General features: G+C 42.5%; 2 protein-coding genes across 6 annotated transcripts in view; one reads left to right on the forward strand and one right to left on the reverse strand.

Moving 5' to 3' along the window:
- CLTA (clathrin light chain A) overlaps positions 1–1,844 on the forward strand; it is a 41,046-nt gene extending 39,202 nt beyond the window's left edge. The window contains exon 5 of the mRNA XM_049796398.1: positions 1,548–1,844. Coding sequence (XP_049652355.1) covers positions 1,548–1,677 — 130 coding nt within the window. The 3' untranslated portion in view covers positions 1,678–1,844. The remainder of the gene's footprint in view (positions 1–1,547) is intronic.
- Positions 1–21,338, reverse strand: part of GNE (glucosamine (UDP-N-acetyl)-2-epimerase/N-acetylmannosamine kinase) — a 38,323-nt gene extending 16,985 nt beyond the window's left edge. The window contains exons 1-4 of one of the 5 annotated variants that reach the window (XM_049796321.1): positions 21,184–21,338; positions 6,785–6,993; positions 3,455–3,906; positions 2,152–2,304 (exon numbers count right to left, since the gene is read on the reverse strand). In XM_049796321.1, coding sequence (XP_049652278.1) covers positions 2,152–2,304; positions 3,455–3,906; positions 6,785–6,993; positions 21,184–21,234 — 865 coding nt within the window. In that variant the 5' untranslated portion in view covers positions 21,235–21,338. Of the gene's footprint in view, positions 1–2,151; positions 2,305–3,454; positions 3,907–6,486; positions 6,658–6,784; positions 6,994–8,909; positions 11,096–11,322; positions 11,365–11,532; positions 11,554–21,183 lie in introns of those variants that run through there. The other 4 variants (XM_049796323.1, XM_049796325.1, XM_049796322.1 and 1 more) reach the window with 4 other exon arrangements.
- Positions 21,339–21,960: the final 622 nt, after the last annotated feature.

Raw genomic sequence — 21,960 nt, forward strand, 5'->3', positions numbered from 1 at the left:
TATTGTTTTACCTGTTCAAAATTGGTACTTTGAATGGTGTCTGGCAAACAATTACAAGCTGCAAGTGGCTATGGTGGGTTTTCAAGGACAGATCTCGTATCATCTACCGTCGCACCTGCTCCTGAAATTTGCTCGAGAAATACCATTTGGTCAGAAAAACTTAAGCCAGCCGGAACCTGTGAAAGGCCCTACTGTCTTCACAGATGGTTCTGGAAAAACAGGTAAAGCACCAGTAGTATGGTATGAAAACAACAACTGGAACAGCAAAGTAGTGTATCAAAATGGTTCTCCACAAATAGTAGAGCTGCGTGCACATGGCACACTGAAGCAGCAGCTTCAAAAACAAAAAGGGGGAATGATTGGGGAACCACCACAGGCATGTTTAGATAACGTGGTTTATGTTCTTAGCTTTCTCTATTATGGGGATAATTCTTCTCTACCTCCTTTTTTCAACACAGAATTTACAAAGAGGCATCAAAGTACACATTAAAGATTTAGTTACTGGTCAGTGGAGTGGACCATGTGAGCTGTTAACCTGGGGGCGAGGTTATGCTTGTGTTTCTACAGATACAGGCCCACAATGGACTCCCGCTTGATTTGAATGACCATCATCATCTGGAACATCCCAGAGGGTGCGGCAATATTAATACCACCTCAACCAAAAACTAAGTGTAGGTCACCTTGACCAATATAACAGGTCAAGATTCTCTGTGCATTGCAACCGCATCACAAAGTCCATTAACCAATAGAGAGGATGACTATGACTCATGCAGCGCGCCTGGCCAGCGAGCGCACGCGTCATAGGTTGCAAATGAGGTGGATTTTTGGCACCCGCTGGCCACGTGTGCTGAAATCCGTTCCTCTACAAATGTATAAATACCGGGATTTTCTGAAGAGCATCGGACTGGTGTATGGCAAGGTCATCGTTGCCTCCGTGGGGATGCCCACATAAAGCTGGCACCTACCGATTGCTGGGCTGAATTTGCGGAGCAAGACAGCACGAGAATGTACAGATGGTTCATCTACCTCACAGTCCTCGGATGGACGTAGGCATGGATACCACCGCAAACCAAAGAAAACATCTGGATGACCCTGGCTGACGTGACTGGACAAGATTTCTTATACCTTAGTACAACAACACCAAGCTATCCCTTTTTCACAGGTTTAATAGGGGGTTACACTGACATCGACAAAGTTTAAGAACTTATTGATGGAGACCCCTGTGCAGCAGGTCATGGACTCAATGGATGGGAATGCCTGGTTTTCACGGACCGGGCATTAACCCTCATTGCCACCCCAGGAATCACAAATTCTGGGGTCCCTGAATACAGACTGGTGTAGTATTATCAGATTTACTGCTAGACATTGATAGTGTCAGACATGCTACGCTATAAAATAGAGCTGGAATTGATTTCTTGCTTTTAGCACAAGGACAAAGATATTTGAGGGTTGGGGATTATCTGGATGGTTGATATCTCTGCTCAAGACTGTGGGGGTAGTGATCTTGATTGTGATAACTATGCTTCTAATGTTGCCCTGTCTTTTAGGCCTTCTGCAAAGGGCCCTGCAGAGGACAGCCGGGATGATATTTTTAGCACAAATACAAAAAGGGGGAATTGTCGGGGGATGCAACAAGTCTACGGAATTCCTGACAGTTTGAGAACAGCGCGACCTTGAGCAGCTTGTAGTATATCCTTGAGAAGTCTGGAAAGATCCGAGAAGACCAGTACGAAAACAAGATAGTGATAAGAAGAACTGTCCTGACAAACTCACCAATCATGAATTGTTAGTTACTAACTAAGCCAATCATATACTAACACATACTCTGAAGAAGGGGATAAAAAGGTGTGTTAGAACAATAAAGTAGCCATTTTGCGTGATCTATTACTTGTTGTGTCCGTCTCTACCACGACACTAATATTGCTTCTAGATGTCACATGGTTTCCCTCCATCTTCCTCCCCACACTAAAAAGCTGCAATGTCCTCCATCAATGTGAACATGGAGCTGCAGGAGATGCACATGTGATGCTGAGACCATCCAGCTGTTGCCATCTGGCTGGAGGTTCTGGGATAAAAGCACTCCGTAAGAACTATGTATGCTTCAAAGACAATCTATTATGGGTCCCTCTGTCATGAAAGTATTTTACTCACCTGCATCCACATTAGGGAATAGAACAAGTGTTCTCTTGTTGAAGGAGATGAGTGCATCTAGCGTCAGCTCAAACATCTTTATGGAATGTTTAATATCTGTGGTTACAGGATGTTGAAGAGCAACTATATAATCCCTGGTTTTGACATCTTCACCTGTCCAAATGAAGCCCAGGAAAAAATTTTTATTGGCATAGAATAGTAAGAGGAAGGGAGGACATACTTTTGAAACTACTGATGTGAAAGCCTGAACAGTCAAGGCACTGAAAGGCATATATCCAACACATGAATTTCAATGCTACAACAAAACTTGAGGGAGTAACAGGAGGATCTAGCTTGTTATTTGCCTCTCCAAGCAAGTCTCATAACTTCAGAGACCACTACCTAAACCCCAATAAACACTTAACTTGCAGGGCTACATCTAAAGCTTTGCAAAACTATACTAGGGTCAAGAGCCTGTTCTCACACCAGCGTGAATCTGGAGTAACATGAAACTCCTGAAGCTGCTCAAGTTTTCTGTCAGTTGTCCATCCTCAAGCAAAGACTTCATTCCCACTGCTTTAAAAAAGTCAGTCATACTTGGTTTAGTACATTTGATAAAAAAGTTTATCTGCAAAATATTCACCTACTGATCTAAGAAGATTCCAGCTTCCAACTACACAGGTTAATATGGCATATAGGAGATTGCTTTGTCAAAGATAAAAAGCAATACAAAACCCCATTGTTACATGAATTATTTGTAAGTCAATGAATATGAAACACCAAAAGACTTTGGCGCATGTTGCCCTGTTACAGTGCATTCCTCAAAAGAATGTTCTTATAAATCACCTTTGATTTTTTTTAGATTAGCCCTGAACAGCTTTTATTCCATTTAAATACATCCTTTACACCAAAATAACTTCATGTAAGACTGTTCTGTTTTTAAATTGTTCAGCTCAGAGAAATTATGCATTTAAGGAGTTATTTTTTTGATTTGGCAAAAGGACCAAATGTTTTTACTGGGACAGATTTGTAGCTTTCCAGCTATACATGGTAGAACACAGAACAGAAGAAAAAGAAAATGTAGAAAGAAAGAAATACTAGATACAACTACCAAATATACTAGTTTTTTGAGAAGCAGCAGGTTGATGCTGGAAAATAATCTCCAGTTAAGTGAACTTAAACTCACTAGCAAGAAGGCTGTCTCTTTCTTTCCTGTACTTTTCTCAGAGCCACTGATCAACAGATCCCACAGACCTATAACCTAGTTACTGAGTTTGTCTAGTGTTGAAAGTCATATGAAAAACATAAAAAGTGGACTGCTCACCTAGCCACATGCGTATAATACTCATGTAGTCCTTATTTTTGGCAGAGAGAAGCTTGTCGTATGAGGGACAGCCTGCTAGAAGGATGCGGTCATGGTCTTCACACATGGCTATCAAATGCTGCTCTGCACTCCTCGTGCAGCACACATGGTAATGGGCCAGTTTGGTTATAGCGTGTCTGATAGAGTCATCAATGGTCCCACTGACTTCTCCACCTTCAATGTGAAGAATGCGAATATTCATCAGGGCTGCAGATGTGGCCAGGGCCAAAGCATCAAATCTGTCCCCATGAACTATCATTATGTCAGGTTTCAGGCGGTTCAGGACATCCGGTAACTTGACTAATGCAAGGCCTACTGACTCCACCATAGCTGCCTCATCCTCCCCTCTCACAATGGTGTGCAATCTTGTATGAATATCGAAATCATCTTGTTCAATCATACGGTAAGTATTACTGAAAGTAAGAAGAAAAGGGTTAGAGTAAATACAACTTGGTTTTACAGCAACATAGCTTGACAAAATAACGGCATATTGGAGTAGCTGGGTTTGAACAAAGGTCTGTTTATCACACCTCCTTCACTGAGGAAGCTAGTTTTTAACAATTTTACAATGTTCCCATCCACATGAAGATCTTCCCTCATATTCCAAGCATCAAGTTTTTCTAGACACCTTTAATGAGGAGCTTTGCTGAACGTGTTCTGGAAATCCTCAGAAATCAAACTCTTTGTTCATGTGTTTGTAGAGCCTTTCAGGGAACAGATACAGCATGATTTCCTTTCAGGAAAGGTATGTTAACTCCTCACCAATATATAGGCTTTGCTGGACAAATGTACAAATACAACAGATATAATGCAAAGCTGAGGCCTGTTAGTTCAAGGAAAACATCCTGCAGCTAGCATCCTTTTTTCAGATTCTGTATTTGAGCTGTGTCAAGACTTATAGACTTAAGAAGTCACTGCACAAAGAGGCCTTAAGTTCAAAGGAAACAGGCTTTTGCACTAAAAAGGTTTTCCACACATACTACCAGCTTCATTTCATAATGAGAAAATTAAAGCATTCCTTGAATACTGAGAATTGTAATTGTTTACAGTTACATATTTGAAATACAAAAGATGACACATCTGTGTAAGATTACCTGTCTTCCACATTCACTAAACGTGACCTAAGAAGTCTGCATGCTCTGTCTGGAGTAAGAGACAAAACTCAGAAGTTTTCCGATTTTGTCTTCAACCCATCTCACACATTCACAGTCTTACTCAAAGGATTACACTTCTCAATGATTTAAATCAGATTTAATTTTCATTAAACCCACTCTGCTAATCATGTTCTGCAAACGAAAACCTCACAATCTGCAAGCTGAGCAAAGACAGCAAAGACTATAAAGTGCTCCAGCTCAAGTAAAAAAGCAATCTCCATTCTGTGTAACTAAAGAAAACCCTATCATGTATTCAATTCCACTCACTGCTGTAACACACACAGGATATATTCCTACAAGTAGCTTCTCAGGTAATTTGTTTTTTTAAAAAGGCAAATTCTTTTCATGTGACTGAAGTGGCCCAGATTTTTATAGCATAAACTGCACTACATTTCGAACTCCGTTTACAATTATTCTTCATAGACCCTTTTTCCCTACTATGTGCATTTATCTTGAAAAACTTTCATCTCTTTCTTTTCTACATTCTTTTCCTTCTGAAAGGTCAAAATCTAGGGAACAAACAAGACTGCGCATTTTTGGTGTTCTGTTTCTTCTACTATCCTCCAAACATTTCAGTAAGAAACATTTTGCGGGATCACTATACTTTGAATACTGTTACTGTTTATTACCGTACTCAAATCACTAGAACACATATATTTTGAGGACCCACTAATTCTCTAGGATCCCTGAGATTAAGGAGTGCAGGGCTGGGTCCCCAAAAAAACCCCAAGCAGTACCAAGGTTCAAGAATACTTACCACAAAGCAACTAACAGCACCAACATTTGTCAGATCAAAATCTCTACTGCTTTGTGCATTACAAATCATTTATATCACAGAGACAGGTGTTAAAACACCTTGGAATTGAAAAAGTACTACTTCATATTACTTCGCACAAGTCAGCAAAGGGTTCAGGACTATAGAAAAATCAGGGCCATGTTTCTCCTCTTCAGCAAATGAAATGGGATTACCTTATTTCTCCAATCAGACAGGATGTAATTCAACAAGCTAACCTGGCAAGAAGTTTGATTGGGTTTTTTGTTTGGCTTTTTAAATCAGGTTAATTTTGTGGTGTTGAATCCACCTTGCAATACTATTAGATGGAAACAATGTCCAGTACAAAGCAAGGAAGAGAGCACTACACTGAGAATGGGCAGCAGTAGAACTTCCTATCTTAATAGTTTGAGATGATATAACTTCCTCATACCCTAACTTAGAAAGTGCCAAAACTTCTCACTGGGAAGTCCAAAAAGTGTCTTTACTTGAAGATATGCATAACATTTCTAAAAGTTCAACAATGCTAATATGCTGCAAGCCTTATGCTAAAGTCCAATTTTGACTTGAAAAGTAACTGTTTTCCCACCTATGTCACTAACTGGGTCCAATCCGGTAAATGCAGCCTGAGTAAACCAACCAACCAACAACCAGCAAGAATATGCATGCTGTTTCCTTCTGTCTTTTCCCCAGCAAATAGGAAAATATTCACCCTGGATGTGGGAAGTCCTTTGAAAGGAAGGGATTTGGAGCAAGGCATTCCATCCTCCCAGGCAGATGATCTGACTGCTTACTTATAGGATGTTATGGAGGGGACCCTAATCTCTCCTGCCAAATCATACCTAATATATCTATCAGTTATTCATTTTGTCAGAAAGAGACAACAACACTTTCCTTCCTCCACAATCCTGGAAGTAAGAACTAACAGTATTCCCCTGGGATATGGAATATTTAAGTACTTTCTCCAATAACTATGCAAAGTAGAAGAACTGCAACTTAAAATGACTGAAGATCATCTTTTCTCTGTGAAATTTAAAAACTGTAGCACATTTTCACTCAATAATCACCAGATTCTTATGGATATCCGAGTGAATTGAGTTTCTCACTTCATATAGTCTGTGATCCTGTTGAAGATCTCAATTATAGCATTTACACAAAACTTTCCAAAATTCCAAGACTGGTTGCAAAAAATCCCAGAAATATGCAATCTCAGAAGCAGCTTCAAAATGCACTAAAATCTGAAAAAATAAATCAAAAATTTTGTTGCATACACTCACCACGAGAAGGATTTTGTTACCTAACATCCATGATGTTATTGCTAACACCCCAGAAACAGATTGGCAGAGACAGAAAAATTCACCTTACCCATAATCATCGATCAGGTGGGAACCAAGTACTACGACATCAAGCTCAAAGAACTGTGGTTCTGCCTTAATACCAAACATAATGGGAGCTAATTTTGAATAATCAGCACGGTTGCAAGTAGCAACACAAACACGAAGTTTGTGGTTGTTTCCATTCTTCTCCATGACTTCCTTTTGTTTCTGTTTTGAAAGATTCTTGAAATACACTTCCTGAAATAATAGGGGGAAAAAAAAAACCCAGCAGCATTAAAAATAACCTTTATAGCATGTAAATGGTACACTTCATGAACAGCATATACAAGCGCAGCCCAGAATTGTGGACACATACTAAGTCAACCATTGATAATAGAGAACTAATACCTTACAGTACCTACCATGAGAAGATTTAAAAAAGGACAGATTTTTTTAATTTGTTTTTAGTTAAAGCTCACTTAATTTTAATACCTCTATTTCTATAAATAATATATACAAATTCTATATAAACAATATTTAAGTATTATGAAGTTCAACTGTAATTAAACAGTAAAATGACTTTTTCCTGTTCAGATGGAAACTTGTATATTTTTTGAAAAAATTATTGGTGCGTTAGTCAATGAAAGAAAAAAAATTCTCGTATTCCAAAACCACAGAATGGAACAAACTGCTAAAAGATACATCCACTGACAGACTCTGTGAACAAAAAGAGAAAGTTTTTGCCCAAGTCAGTTTACATATCTGTTAAACACACTTTGGTGAGGTAAACTGAGTTAAACATTGACTTCTAAACCTTTCTGTACTGTTTTGCAGACCAAAGTATATCAACATATTCAATAATTAGGTTACAATAAGACAACAAATTTTGGAGACAAGTCCACAAATAAGGATGATGATTATCATCAGGCAGTCTGGAGGCTATTAAAAAAATAAAGGGTTTCTCACAATTGAAATGCCATAGAAATTCAGTATTTTTACAAGTGACATCACTAGTTACTGTAACAAGATATTTTCTCTAATCCAATTTTGCAGCTTGTTTAGTAGCCAATTAAACTATGTAATAATTTTTCAAGTTTACCTATCTTCTGTTTACTATTTTGCCTTGCTGGTTTTATTGTGGTTTTGTTTGTTTGTTTTTTAATTTAGCAATTGGAAAAAAATCTGAGAGATAAAGAAAAGCCTATTAAAAAAGTATACAGCAATAACTCCCTGAAAATAACCCAAATTTCCTCTCCCTCCAAACAAAAACTACTAGGTTGGTAGCAGAGGGTATGAGATCAGCTATTATAAGTTTTTTGTTGTCCTCCTTCTCAAAATAACTGTATTTTAATTAAGTACCACCCTTTTGGTATTAAATCTAATGTTATGTCGGATTTTTTTAGTCCAGTTTAATGGGAAGTAAACTTTTCCCAGATCAACGCACAAGGATTGCTCATTTCTGACTCAGAGCAGTATAAATCTCTCTACTGGTTTTGACAGTTAGGGAAGCTCTTTCTGAGCAGCTGCTATGCAAGCATGACAATATTGACATAAAGTTTCATGCTCTGTTTATATTATGTTTAATTGTTTTCAGTAAATTTTTAGAAGAAAGGCTATTGTGACATCCGACTCTTACGAAACTTTGAAAATTCAGCAACTTTTCAAAGTTTTTTTTTAAACACTGATTAGTTTAGGTTTTATCACACATAATGAAACAATGTTTTGGTATAATAGTAATGCTAGGGTGATCAGGAACCTATCCCAAGTTGTTAAAGCTAAGAGACATTTCTATTCTCCACTTGCAATCTCTTATGGCTCTGCAAAACTATGACCGGCAGTGATGTTTCTTCTAGTTTAACTCCAACAACCATGATTCCTGACTGAGCAGTTTACACTACCTTTCAGAATAAAACTGAAGTGGCAAAAAGCAAAGACAGCTGCCATGGCTAAGCTCATAAGAAATGGCATTTCTCACTTACTCAAGCAAAGCAGCTATGGCTATGCCAACCAACTTCAGCAGAATAGACACAGCCTGGAATTTCAGCATTTCAGTACTGTAATGACAAATTAAGCTGAGTTCTATGCATTCAGCCATACAGTAATAGATATTATTTGGTTTACATTGAGCCCCTTCATTTGAACCTTACTTCAAAAGTAGTACTTTAATTAATTACCATTGTACGCTTTCAAAGGGTCAAATGATAATCCTTCAGGCAAAGTAATTATTTCATGCTGAAAACATCTGCAGTTATGTGAATATATGATGGCTTTTTAAATTTAATCTTGTCTTTCTTTTTGTCCAACAGGCTTGAAATGTTTTAGATGCATGTAAGAAATCCAGTACCTCATGTTGAAAATGTAGAGAGTACTTTGCAGGATTTTAGATCCTGTATAAAGGTAGGTCAGAGAGCACATTATCCTGTATCACTGAGTGAAACCTGAAACCACATTAGCTAGACACAGGTCTAACAGAACCACTGCTTTCACATTTCTAAAACAACCTCTTTTTGGAGATGGTTCTGAGCAGGACATCCTGTCACTGCATATGTAAAAAACAGCTACTAATTCAAATAAAATCATGTTCAAGATGTGAAGGCCACTTCTGACATTCCTATAAGCTTGTCTTTGAAACTGCTTGAATAATGTTAGTATAATCAGAAGCAAATCTCTCACAACACGCTTCAAGTCAGCCACTGCTGCATACATATTCTATACTATGTAAACTAAGAAGCCAAAGTAAAAGGGCACAGAATAAATAAGTGACAAAGTGAGCTTACGCAAAGTCTGCTTACTCCCAAGGTACCTGCCTGAGCTAGAACCATCACTTCCCCTTTGACTAAGAAGTTATCTTTTCATTTATGCAAAACAGGCTTTTAGGAAGCAGAATAGTTTTCTGTCCTCCTTGATCTTCAAGCAGTGTCCAAAATTCTAGAACCCTTCAATCCAAATCCAGAAAATACCATTTCCTAAAATAGTAAGTTGTAAAAAAAATAAAAAATCATGATTCACCACAACTACAGATCTACCAGAACTGAATTGCTTCATCACACATCCTTCTGCCCACACAGATCACATTTAATTACAGTTGCTATTGGCTGCAGTAATGGTCTCCTGAAATAATTTGGAGATAGATGTGGAGATACTTCAAAGGCGTATGAACTGACCAGAATGAAAAGCAATTTGTGCTATTTGTGCATTTCAACTTCTGTTAACATTAGGTTTCAGTAAACCCCAAAGCAGAATTATTTTGAGTACTGCCTTAAACCTCTGTAACACAACAGTTCCAAGAAGTTGCAAGTAAGCCACACACAGGCCTTGGTGCAGACACAGTTTTTCTACTGCTGTCAGTTTTTACACGTTTTTCTGAAGAACCAAAATATTTACCCTAGTTAAAGGACTGATAACAATCCAATGTAAGTGTTAACTACATGGGGAGATTTACTCCTAATTAAACCAGTTTATTGTTCTTCAGCTTAAGTTCTATGGTAATTTCTAAAGAAACATGGGATGCATTACTACATCAGTTTAAAACCAGACAGAATTCTCTCTTGACTCTGACCTCTTCTGAGCCTGTAAATGCAAAAATAATTCTATATTTTCAGATAGCATTCACTGTCAACAAGTAATGGCAAAGTCCCTTCAACCATTAACAGTATATTTCTTCAAGCAGAGCTGTAATGTCCTAGCTACATCACTTGAAGTTTGTTACCACTGTCTTTTAAGAATTTATTAACAGGTTTTTCTGAAAAGAGATTATTAGACTGCAACTGTTCACTGAAATTCTTTTCAATAATTAATCACTAACAGTTGCCTCTTAGTTTCTAGGTGTTTCATGATATACTGCATTTGATCTACACAGCCTTCTCTAGTCTGGGATCTTCCACCTCTTCCACCTTGCTGGGACTAATAATCTTCAGCAGAAAGGAAAAGAAATAAAACAGTGGTCCATGAAGGACTACTTGAAATAATTAATCTTTACTTGTTTTGGTCTCCTGCTCCTCCGTATCCCATCATAAGGCTTTTAGACTATTAGAGGCTGAAGGACTGCTTAAGAGTGGGGAATTCTGGGCCAGATTTTACAGCAACAAAGTAGCTACCATTTCTGTCAGCAGTCTCAAGTGCGTGAGACACCCCTTTACCAGTGTTTCACAGAAAAATGATACCATCTGTATAGCCTACATTCACATTTCTAACGCAATGAATTTAAAAATCAGAGCCTCGAACGCTCCTCTTTACAATCTCTACACTTTGCATATGCCCGTGTGCTTTGCGGAATCATTCGATCTTCCCCGGAAAAGACAAGCGCGCCTTTCCGTTTGCGGGCATCACAGAGCCCTGCAGCCCCCCAAGACACAAACGTGCACTCGTGCCCTGGCGAAGCCATTCCCGCCGAACTCCGCAACCGACCCCTGCGCGCACCCCCGGCGCGGGCCCACTCGCCTCATACGCCGCCGCCGCCGCCACACGCGTGTGCACGCGCACCGCCCGCTTCGCCCAGCACCCACCCTCGCAGCAGCGCCCCGGGCGCATGCGCGCGCGCCCACCCCCACCCTAAGCGGCCCGCGGCGCACGACACAGCCCACCCACAGCCGGCGCGGCTCTTCCCGCCCGACGACACGCCGGCGCGGCCACTGGCGCTTCCGCAGAGCTCCCGCCACCACCCGCCCTGGGCTGTCAGCCGATGCCGCGCGCCCCGCCCCGCCCCGGCAGCACGGCCTGAGCGGCCCCGGTCACTCCAGCCGCCCAGACACCCCGCGTAAGCCGGGCCAGGCCGGCGCGGCCCCGCCCCGTGGTCACCTCGCCCCGCGGTCGCCTCGCCCCGCGCCGAGGCCTCAGCGCCGGCGCTGGCGCCGAGCGCCTCCACGGCCGAGCCGACACGAAGGCCCCACCCCCAGCAGGGCGGTCCCGCTCTGCCGAGGGCTGGGGGAGGGGCGGCCGGGCTCCGCTGAGGTGCAGGCCTCCTCCCGCGCCGCGAGCCGCCCCCGCGCCCTGCGGCTTGGGGCCGGTCGCGGCGCCGCGGTCTTCTCTCCTGGCCTGGCACGCACCGCGCACCTCCTGCCGTGGGTGTCTGCAGAGTGACGGAGCAGGAGCTGTGAGCAGCGTCGAGCTGGACGCCATCCTAACGAAGGGCTGAGCTTGGGGCTGTCCGTGGTGGTGGTTGTAGGGTCATACGCTGGCTTGTCTTTGTAACAAGGGACCACCGCGTATCCTTGTGTCAGGACAGCCTCTTGCTGTCCGTTTATATATGGAATAATCTGATGCAACACACATCAGAGCAACCCAGTTAAAACTGCTGAATGATCTTACAGCTTCAGTGGGGATCACCATCCTGTTAAGAGCTTTTAAAATGAGAGATGTCTGAAAACTATGAACTGTGAGGCTGCTGGTAGAAGATGCAAAGCAGGAACAGACACAGCCCACAGCAATGCATGGAAGAATACGGAGGTTGCCTGATCTTGGAGGCTGTGAGGAACTGTAGCCCTCTACAGTTAGAGCACCTGCCTCTAGGTCATGCAGAGTTTCTGTTTGTGCTGCAGAGTTCTGTGACTTTGGTGTTAATTCAGCCAAAGAATGCCTGCATTTCCTTAAATCCTGTTGAGTTCATTGACATGTGACAAAATCAAGAAAGCTGTTAAATCAGCTGTCAAGTATTGTTGATCATCTATGTGCTTCAGTTCATTGTAAAAGAGATGTGTCTTGTTTTCTCACAGTGGATGTGTTTTGGGCTCAAAGTTGTCTCTTATTAGTGAGATTACTGCGACTTGGATCCCAGTTCAATACCCTAGGCATGATGTGCATCAACAGCAACCTATGCCCACTATATTTTGCTGTGGAAGCAGCTAAATAAAACATTTTGGTAGCAGGTGTCACACAATCCAAGTAAAATGAGAATTCTTCACCCATTTTTCTCTCTCTGAGAGATCACGTATTTGTGTGGCTGAAACCTGACAGTCTAATGTGGTAGGGCTATCCATCTCATCAAGCCTGTGCCACACTCAGCTGTTTGGTACCTGCACTCTGACGTAGTTTTTCAGTCCAAATTGTATCTTTGTTCATCATATAATAACTGAAGTGTCTCAAATCCCTTCTGCTTTTGCCCTCTATTCCTCAGAAAAATTAGTCTTAATAGCGATTCCTGTGTCTGACATACCTAAAAGAAAATAGATGCAAGGTATGGGAATGGTTGCATTCCTGTCCTTTACTAGGGAGAGGAAGTTGACTTTTCTAGCCATTACACATACTTGTTTAGAAAGGCTTTGAGGAACAAATACTGAAGTCTTCAACTAAAAAAAGATCTTAAATAGGAATTATGGCAATGTAATTTAAAAAGTAAAATAAAAAACCTTTAAGCCGCCCGTGGGAGTTTAAAATTTTGAATTGACGGTTTCCCAAAAGAGACAGAAAGGACATCTTACAGTGACATTCAGAGTCCTCAGGCAGCTGTGGTCCAATGAGTCATAGCTCCTTAAAGCCTCAGTGTTTTGAGAACATAGCAGCACACACACTTCTCAAATTACCAGGGATCTTAACTTGAAATACTGACCAGAGGTACTAATAGCAACTGGAAGGCACCTTAGGCTAAACTCATGTCTCACTTATTTTCATTGTTCTCTGCATCACTAGATTTTCTTTATGCATATTGCACATTGCTTTGGAAATGTCGTTGTAAGTTTGAATTGTCTCCTGTAAATGCTTTCCGTTATGATAAGCTCACCAGTGTATCTACAGCTGGTTTCACTGAAACAAAATGCTGAGGAAGAGGCTGAATCATATTTGAGCATGAGTGTATATTTTTACGAATTCTGAATTATGCTAGTACTTATACAGCTAGAAGCAACTGCATTGAGAGTTAATTATTCTTACAACAGCATCAGTGCATCTCTTGATGTGGGTTTTTTCCAGAAATGTTCTAACGGTGTTTCAGCATCTTGCAGCACAAGCTGCAGAAGAAGGGGGAAAATTTATGCTTCTTTTGGCTATTTCTTCTCCACAGACCTCACATACTACATAAATAGGATGAAATTTATCTTGTGTTACTGAGTCCTGCCCCAGGTCCCTCCAGCAGAGAGACAAATGCTATCCAGAAAGATGAGATGGGAGGAGAAGCCTCAGGCCATAATCTGCCTGCTCCAGGAAGCCTTACCCTTTGCTGCTCAAAAGCTCTAATGACACAGTGAAGATGGCCTCTTGTCCTTGCCAAGCCCTGAAGCAGTACTGGGGCTTATTAGAAGAGTAGGGTCTCAGTGTTTACAATTATTTCACTGGCCCTCTCCTCAAAAAGCTATGCAGAAATGGTAGCAGCAGTGCAGGGACTAAACAGACATTAATACACAAAGGGTTGGGAAATGCTCGAGATGAGGACCTTACTTTCTAGAGACGTCATGCTGCTTAATATTTGAACAGAAGGACTAAGATCATCTGGTTTGGTTTGCAGCTGGCTCAAAGATCAGACTCTTTGGAAACCCATCCTGAATGAGATGAAAGGTGCTAAACTGTGGTCTGACAAGGGGTTTGTCAGTGCACGACTATGTCCAGGAGATGGATAGTGTGGACAGTCAGTAGCACTATGGTCTTCTGCACTAGGGCTGTGCACTGTGTTACTCCTTCCCACCTGAAAGCAAAGGAATATGTCTTTTTAAACCAACATGTACATGAGGTGGACCTTTAACTACTTCTTTCCCTAACTCTTCATTTACATCCATTTTATTTATGTCAAAACCAGCTGCTGAGTGTAAGAAAGTGAAAACTTGGGCCAAGATTTTCAGAAGCAACTAGAAGCAGCTGTCCATGTCAGTTCTCTACTGTCCAGCCTAAACCACTTGAAAGCAATGTGAATTTTAAAGGTAAGAATCATAGAGCTTTCAGAAGAGCAGGTCCTTCTGACACTGCCAAACTAATAACTTCTGAAGATTCTGGGACAGCAGGGCTCAACTCCTGTGAATGCACTCCATTATTAATATATATTTTTACAGGAAAAGACCAAGTAACGCATGCTACATGATATAAGTATAATATAAACAGACACACAGAGTAGGGAAAACATAACAAGTTATTACCTTCGTGCATTTGCCGGTTAAACCTACCAGGTGAGCTGTACAGTTAATAGTAACTGTAAGCAACCACAGCAGTGTGTTTGCTAGGCCAGTATCACATCATGGGCTTGCAGCTTATATCTTATGTTTAAGAGAAAGAGAAGAGATGGAGGATAAGACAATGAAATACATGCTATACAAAGGGAAATTTGGGGGTTTATTCTCTCCTCACCACAACATAGATCTCTCACATCTTTGCTCGGTGTCTTATGCTAACACAAAAAGAGGATCTGTATGTAGGTAAGATTGTTAGGCACAGAATTCCCAGCCAAGGGAGAGGAAATCCAAAACTGTGAAAATTTGTTCCCTGTCTCCAGGAAGATATGTGTCCAAAGAAGAGCAATGAAGCTCGTGAAGGGAGATGTCTTATGAGGAGCAGCTGAGAGAACTGGGGTTGTTTAGCCCCAAGAAAAGAAGCCTGAGGGGAGACCTTATTGCACTCTACAACTACCTGAAAGGAGGTTGTAGTGAGGTGGGTATTGGTCTCTTCTCCCAAGTAGCAAGTGATAGGACAAAAGGAAATGGCCTCAAGTTGCGCCAGGGGAGGGTTAGATTGGGTATTAGGAAAAATTTCTTCACCAAAAGGGTTATCAAGCATTGGAACAGGCTGCCCAGGGAAGTGGTTGAGTCACCATCCCTGGAGATATTTAAAAGATGTGTAGACATGGTGCTTAGGGACGTGGTTTAGTGGTGGACTTGGCAGTGTTAGGTTAATGGTTGGGCTCAATGCTCTTAAGGGTCTTTTCCTGCCTAAATGATTCTATGATTCTATGTTAAAATCAGGTGCATCAAAACCCCAGGTAACAAGCAGAGTTATGAATCTCATTGAAATAACTAGGAATTAGCTAAAAAATATCACCGGATTTTTTTTAGAACTACAAATGTTCCATAACAGATTAACAGCCTCTTCTTTCATATTGGAAAGATGGCATATGCTGATATATTACAATATAATTGCATTTGCTTATATCCTATAAAATTTGTTTCAAGTTTCCAGTAACTAGCTAGAGTTGTAGGACGTGATAGAGGCACGGTATGAAAACTAACCTCCATTCTAGGGGGTTCCTTGCTCAGGGTTGGGGAGTGAGATACTATCCATCTGAAACCCATGCAAAGCACTGGAAAGAGTGCTGGCAACCTCAGTAGGATTTTTTTCAGTTTGTTCAATGTCTAACAATGTGAACCTTTATCTTAATTTCAGCTGGAAAAAAACAAACCTTTTCTTTCCAACTCCCTCTCTCTAAAAATAAAATAGTGGAACTGACCCACTTTTTTGCTGGCATCATGTGATTCCCTCTGCTTGTGTGATCTGTTTAATCCTTCAGAAGGATCTGTTTTCTTTACTTGGATTAGAAGCTTTTAAGGTTATGGTTTGACTGTCTCTTCTGAAGCTCCACTCCTGTTCAGTCCTGCTGGAATAAATTTGATTGTGATTGCTGATTGTTGACACACATCAAACATCCACTGGGGAATATGAGACAGTTCAACATACCCAAGCTGGCTTCAAACCAGTTGGTCTTGAACAACAATGGCAGCCTAGGCTGGGGTGATTCTTGTGGTGGAATTCTTCTTACTGTGCTATGCCTGTGCTATGCTTCTAAACCCCTTGCAGACAACATGGTTTACTTAAAACAGCTTGGGGTATGTTCAGACAGGAATGAATACTCTATTTGGACAAAAGACAGCGAGGAATTAACTTGATTGGAAGCTGTCATCACTAGGTAAGAACAGTGAGTAAGTCTGCCAAATACCAGATCGCAGTTTCCACCTTAGCTACAGGTGGGAGAGTTTTTTGTTATGCATACTTGGTCAAGGAAACCATGCAGCAGAAACAGCCAAGTTATATGGATGAAAATGGCTCTCATGTGAAAGACCAGAAAGCAAGTTCTTTTAAGCTTTCTCACTTTGGGCTTTTGTCACGAGTGATAAAAAAAGAGGCAAGTTTGCAAGACTGAGCTTAACTCTCTATCCAGCTTTCAGTGGAAGCTAAACCTATGTTGTTTCTGCTTCATTCCTCTGTATTATTGCAATTTTAAAGATGGAAGATACCAAAATCACCATGTTCCAGTAGTGCTGTGGTTCTAATCTTGTGTTCTGCTGTGCACCATGCAGCCCTCTGCCCTCAATCCAATCTTCCTTTCAGTGGGTGCAAAGAAACTAAGCGTGGATTGTGTTGTCTGTCCAGACAGGAGCAGCTGTGCGTGTGGGTCTGTGGAGGCTTGCGAGCTTTAACAAAGGTGCAAGAGCTGTACTGTCTTGGAGCAGGCGGTCGAACAGGCCAGAAGCTGGGAGAAAAGGAGGGGAGGAGCCAGAAATGATCATCTGGTGATAAGACAGACTAATTTTTCCACTTAAAATTGACATACTGTGTTGAAAAGAAAGTTAAATGGCTGGCAATATTAATATGCCAAAAAATGTCTGGCCACTATTAATAAATAACTCCTGTGTTGTGACCAGATCTAGAGTTCCTATTTCTCTTCTTGTCCAACTAGTATCTCTTTTTTACATCTTTCTTATCCCTTCTGAGGCTCCATGGCATCCTACTTGCATGCAGCTGTGTTTTCAATGTGACTGTTGACTGACAAATATTTGAAATATTATGTCTTAACTGGTAATTCCTACTTTCTAATTGTAAGCGGTACTGATGCTACTAAATACTTAACAAAAAAAATATCTGTTAAGCAGAGATCTAATGTCAGGACTAAAGAATGATAATAGTAAACATGTATTTCCACCTTTTTATGTATTAAAAGAATTTGTTTTGTGTCTAGTTTATGGACTTCTACTTTGGCTATTAACTGCACTAAGACAAAAAAATGTGATGAAAGAAGAAAATGTAATTGTAAAGATGGTTATCGTACAAAGCATATAGTCAGTTTACAGTTTCAAAGAAAGATGAGGAAATTTTGAGAGACAGAGAATATAAAATGGGCAAAGAAGTGTAGCTGTAGCTGTTCATTAAGCAAAGGGTAAATCCTCCTGTCTTGGAAGCTTATAACACATGAGGTATCATTAGCTGAGTTAGTCAAATGTCTTCTTTAATAATGTGACTTTTAGAGCAATCTTAAGTCCTAAACTATTACAATTTCCTGAAACAATTTCAGATTTTGCATTTGAAGAAGCTTGCAGAGATGTAATGGAAGGCACAAATGCCAGTCAAAAGCACAGTGTTTTCTATGTCAGGCATTGCATGAAAGTATGTCTTTGTTTTTAATTCTTGATCAAGAATAAAATGTCCTCATTTTTTGTTTGGAGTATCTACAGCTCTTACTTTCATCACCCGCAATCTCCAGAAAGAGTTTTGTTTTTCCAAGCAAGAAACAAAAGTCAAAGAAAAGTAAAAACAAACACACAATTTTAAAAGACATACTATCTCTAAAGAGTGCATAGAAAGCCTTCAACCAACAAACCTTCTGTAAACGTGCTTTACTTGGACAGGAAGCCAGGACCTTGTAAATGATGAAGAGCAAATCTTTAGAGTTCAGGATGTCATTTAGGAAAAGAAAAAAAACCCCACATGTTAAATGGCCATTTATTTCTTTCCTTCCTTCTTTTTGATACTTATCTGGAAAAAAAAGTCATATGAAGAGCATCTGAGTCAGCTGTTACTCTGACTTAACTTTCAGGATAGTCTAATTTTCTCAGCTGGATTTGCTATCCATGGTTTTTTATTAAAGCTTTGATTTAGTACTGGATGTTTTAATGAAAGATGGTCCAGAATTACAAAGAAATAAAAGCAACTGCTAAAATATTCTCTGATTTTGCAGAAAGAGAAACTCTCCCTATAGATGTTCTAACTTCAACAGACATGTCCGCAGGCTATGCTGAGTCCCTCTGGGAAAGACCATACACCATTGAGAGACTAGCAGTCTATTTTCCCAAGGCCTTCTATGTGCCAGGATGTAGGAGGTTACTCAAAATCATGTGGTTACAGATCACTTTCTGACTGGCCTGGCTGCCTGAGGCAGTATTTATTAGAAACTCAGCCAGAATATCCCTGCCATTTGGCTAGTGTGACTCCATGTTGTGAGAGGCTCTCCCTCTTACTTTTCTTGTGCTTTCTGAAACCTCCTTGTGAATCTCTGAAAGGCAGTTATGAAATACTGACATTGTGTAGCATGCTCTCATGCCTGTATTTTCTTATACAATGTTCTATGATCCATCTCAATCTTTTACAATTAAATTGTAAGAAAAAGCATCTAATTTGAACAGGATCTTCAAAGGATGTTTTATATTTTCAAAGCTAAGTACTTAGTGGGAAATTCACTACGAGTGGCTTCTACCACATGAAATCATTCTGGTTTATGGAAAAGATTACAGGGATCCTTGACTCTGCCCTAGTCTCAGTTTTACATAACCCAAAACCCCCACCCTTTCCCTGAGCAGCACAGTGTTGATGGGAATCTTCTTTCCTTAATTATTCCCTTAGTGTGGGCTGCCAACCTTCTTACTAGCTGAAGCTCTCCAGGCTGCAGGCAGACTTGTTAAGTATGATATGCTAAATGAGCAATGCAGCAGTGAGAAATCTTCTAGTAGAAGAGTCCTCCCAAGTAAAAATGCCCATTTAGTTTTTGTGTACTAACATTCTAATTTAAAGCCTTGGGGGACATGCAAACATTCTATAGTTTCCATCAGTGTCCTTGGTTTCCTTAATATGAATGGGGAACTTTGTTAATTTTCACTTCTGTCCCTAAGTTGGTTTACTCTTTAGCATCTGATGCACTGACACAGTGGTGTCACATTTGGACTTAGAGCCCATAAGGAAATGCTGCTACAAGAGGGCAAAAAATGTTACTTAATTTCTTACTTAAAAATAAGGAAAACAGACATATTTTCAGTGCTTGTTGGAAATCCATTTCTTTAAAGCCTAAATCTGAGTCCTAGAAGGACGCCTTCATTCGAGAATATCCAAGGCAATGGTGTTTCTCAGCACCTCCAGATCTCATGGAAACCTGCAGCCAAATCTGAACTCAAGGCTGGCTGGGAGGCAAGAGGAAAGGGAGGATATGTAAAGAAACACTTCAGAGAAAGAGGCATTTCCAGTTGATGTGGTAAGACATTCAGATTCAAATGGGGCAAGTCCTCTTTGCATAATAGGCACACACCTTTTGTTTTCTATTTTGGCAGACTTCACCTACAATGCCTTTTCCACACTAATCCTGCATGCAAAGAGCCATATCCCCTGGTAGCTTAAAACAGCTGACAGGCAGCCACAAAACCTGCTTTGCAGGTGGCAAAGTGAACAGCCTGGGGCAACAGCATCAGCAGAACTACTTTCTGCAGCAGCAGTGCTGGCCAAGGGGCAAGGAATCAGGACCACCCTCAGGGGGCTTGGCTGGCTCTTCAGCCCTCTCTCCAATGCCACCTTCCCAACTCTTCTAGACTTGCTGTCCTTCTCCCTGCTGTATGCCTCTCCTCTGCCTTTCCCTTAGTGTTGTGCTCACTTGTTAGCTGAATGCCTTCTGAGAAAACCTACTAAAAAACTACCCCACAGTGCTCAAGCCCCCTTGTTACCCTGCCTGTATTCATGTCTTTTCTCCCAACCCCTGTCCATATCCCGCTTGGATGTGAATCCTTTGAGGGTCCATGCCTTTCTTCCCACTCTGCCTGTACAACACATGGCATGGTGGGGCCATTCCTCATTACCACTGGTACATTAGCAAAATAAAACTGATTAATAATCCTAAACCCCTGCTGAGACCACCCTCCAGGTAGTACCCCAACATGGGTGAATCCAAACCTAATCTCTCATCTGCCGAATAATAGACAAGGAAGTCACAGTGACAAGGGATAGAGTGGTAGCTTTGGGGAGGTCACCAACTCCCCGAATCTTGCTATGGACTGAATAATGAAGAGAGGATACAGAGACAATGGGCGCAAACGGGCAAACATTTAGCCCCGTTCTCCGGAGAACTTCTAAATGCCCAGCAAATGAGCCAGCACGGCCGCAAATCCCACAAGCCAGAAGGAGAAACGGAGGTACGGAGACAGATCCCGCGTCGGCCCTGGAGACGGCACCTGCCGCGACATCCTCGCCGAGCGGGCAGGGCAGCTCCCTCCCGGGGATCACTACATGCCGGGCGCCGGCTCGCCCTCCCCCGCAGGGCTGCCCCTCGCTCGGGCCGCCTGCAGGCACGGGCTCGGCGGAACGCTGCTTCCCCCGGGGTGGGCAAGAGCCGCCGGGCCGCTGCCCGCGGCCCCGGCTCGCTCACCCGCCTGGGGGACAGCCGCCGACGAAGGGCGGCTCCCGCAGTCCCCTGCTCGGCGAGCACGCCCGGAGGCGGTCCCCCGCCCGCACCGCCGGGCCTTCCCCCCTCGGGACCCCCGCCAGCGGCGAGCAAAACCGCGGACTTACGTGGGGGCCGCGGGCGAGCGGCTCCCGGCGCGGCGGCGCGTTGGTCCCCATGGCGGCCGGCGGGTACACGGCGCTGAGCCGCTTCCCCGGCGGCTCTGCCGCTACCAAGCCGGGGCCGCCTGGCCGCCGCGGGAGCGGCACTCGGTGCCGGCGCCACGCCGGGACCGCCCCGCGCCGCAAGCACCGCCTCTGCCCGCCGAGGGGCGGGGGCCGCGGTCCGCGGTGGAGGACGCCGGAGGGGTGCGGGCTGCTGGGCTTCTGCCGGGCCTGCCGGCTGCGATGGGACGAGCCCGCACTGAGTCGCGCCTGCAGTCGCCAGGCGTGCTGGGGGCCGCGGCGGTAGCGTTGCATTCGCAAAGGCCCTGCTGGGCAACGTGGGAAGCGGGGTCTGAACTTGGGGTGCCCCGCGTTAAAACGTAAAAAGCGGTATTGCGTCCGAGTGTGCTGCTGTGTCTCAGGGAGCCATCTCCCTGCTGGGTAGCGCCTGTGCACGCACAGCACTTAGGAGGGGCAGGCAGCCTTACTGCTGCTAAGCCTACTCTGTGCATATTACCAGCTAGTATCAATGACACCTTGTGTTTTTAACATTGCCAAGACTACCCAGATCCATTCAGAACAACAGGAACCTGCAGCTGTCCCCAAGGCAAGGAGCTTGGGAAGCGTGTATGGCACCTGCATCAAGTAAGCAAGTCTTCCAAGCACAGGTCTGGAAGACGGCTGCAGCCGGAGCTTCAGAAGCCTGATTCCAGCTTCTTGCCTTCACATACACCATTTCAA

The sequence above is a fragment of the Accipiter gentilis genome, chromosome Z (genome assembly GCF_929443795.1).
Source record: "Accipiter gentilis chromosome Z, bAccGen1.1, whole genome shotgun sequence".
NCBI classification, from domain to species: Eukaryota; Metazoa; Chordata; class Aves; order Accipitriformes; family Accipitridae; genus Astur; species Astur gentilis.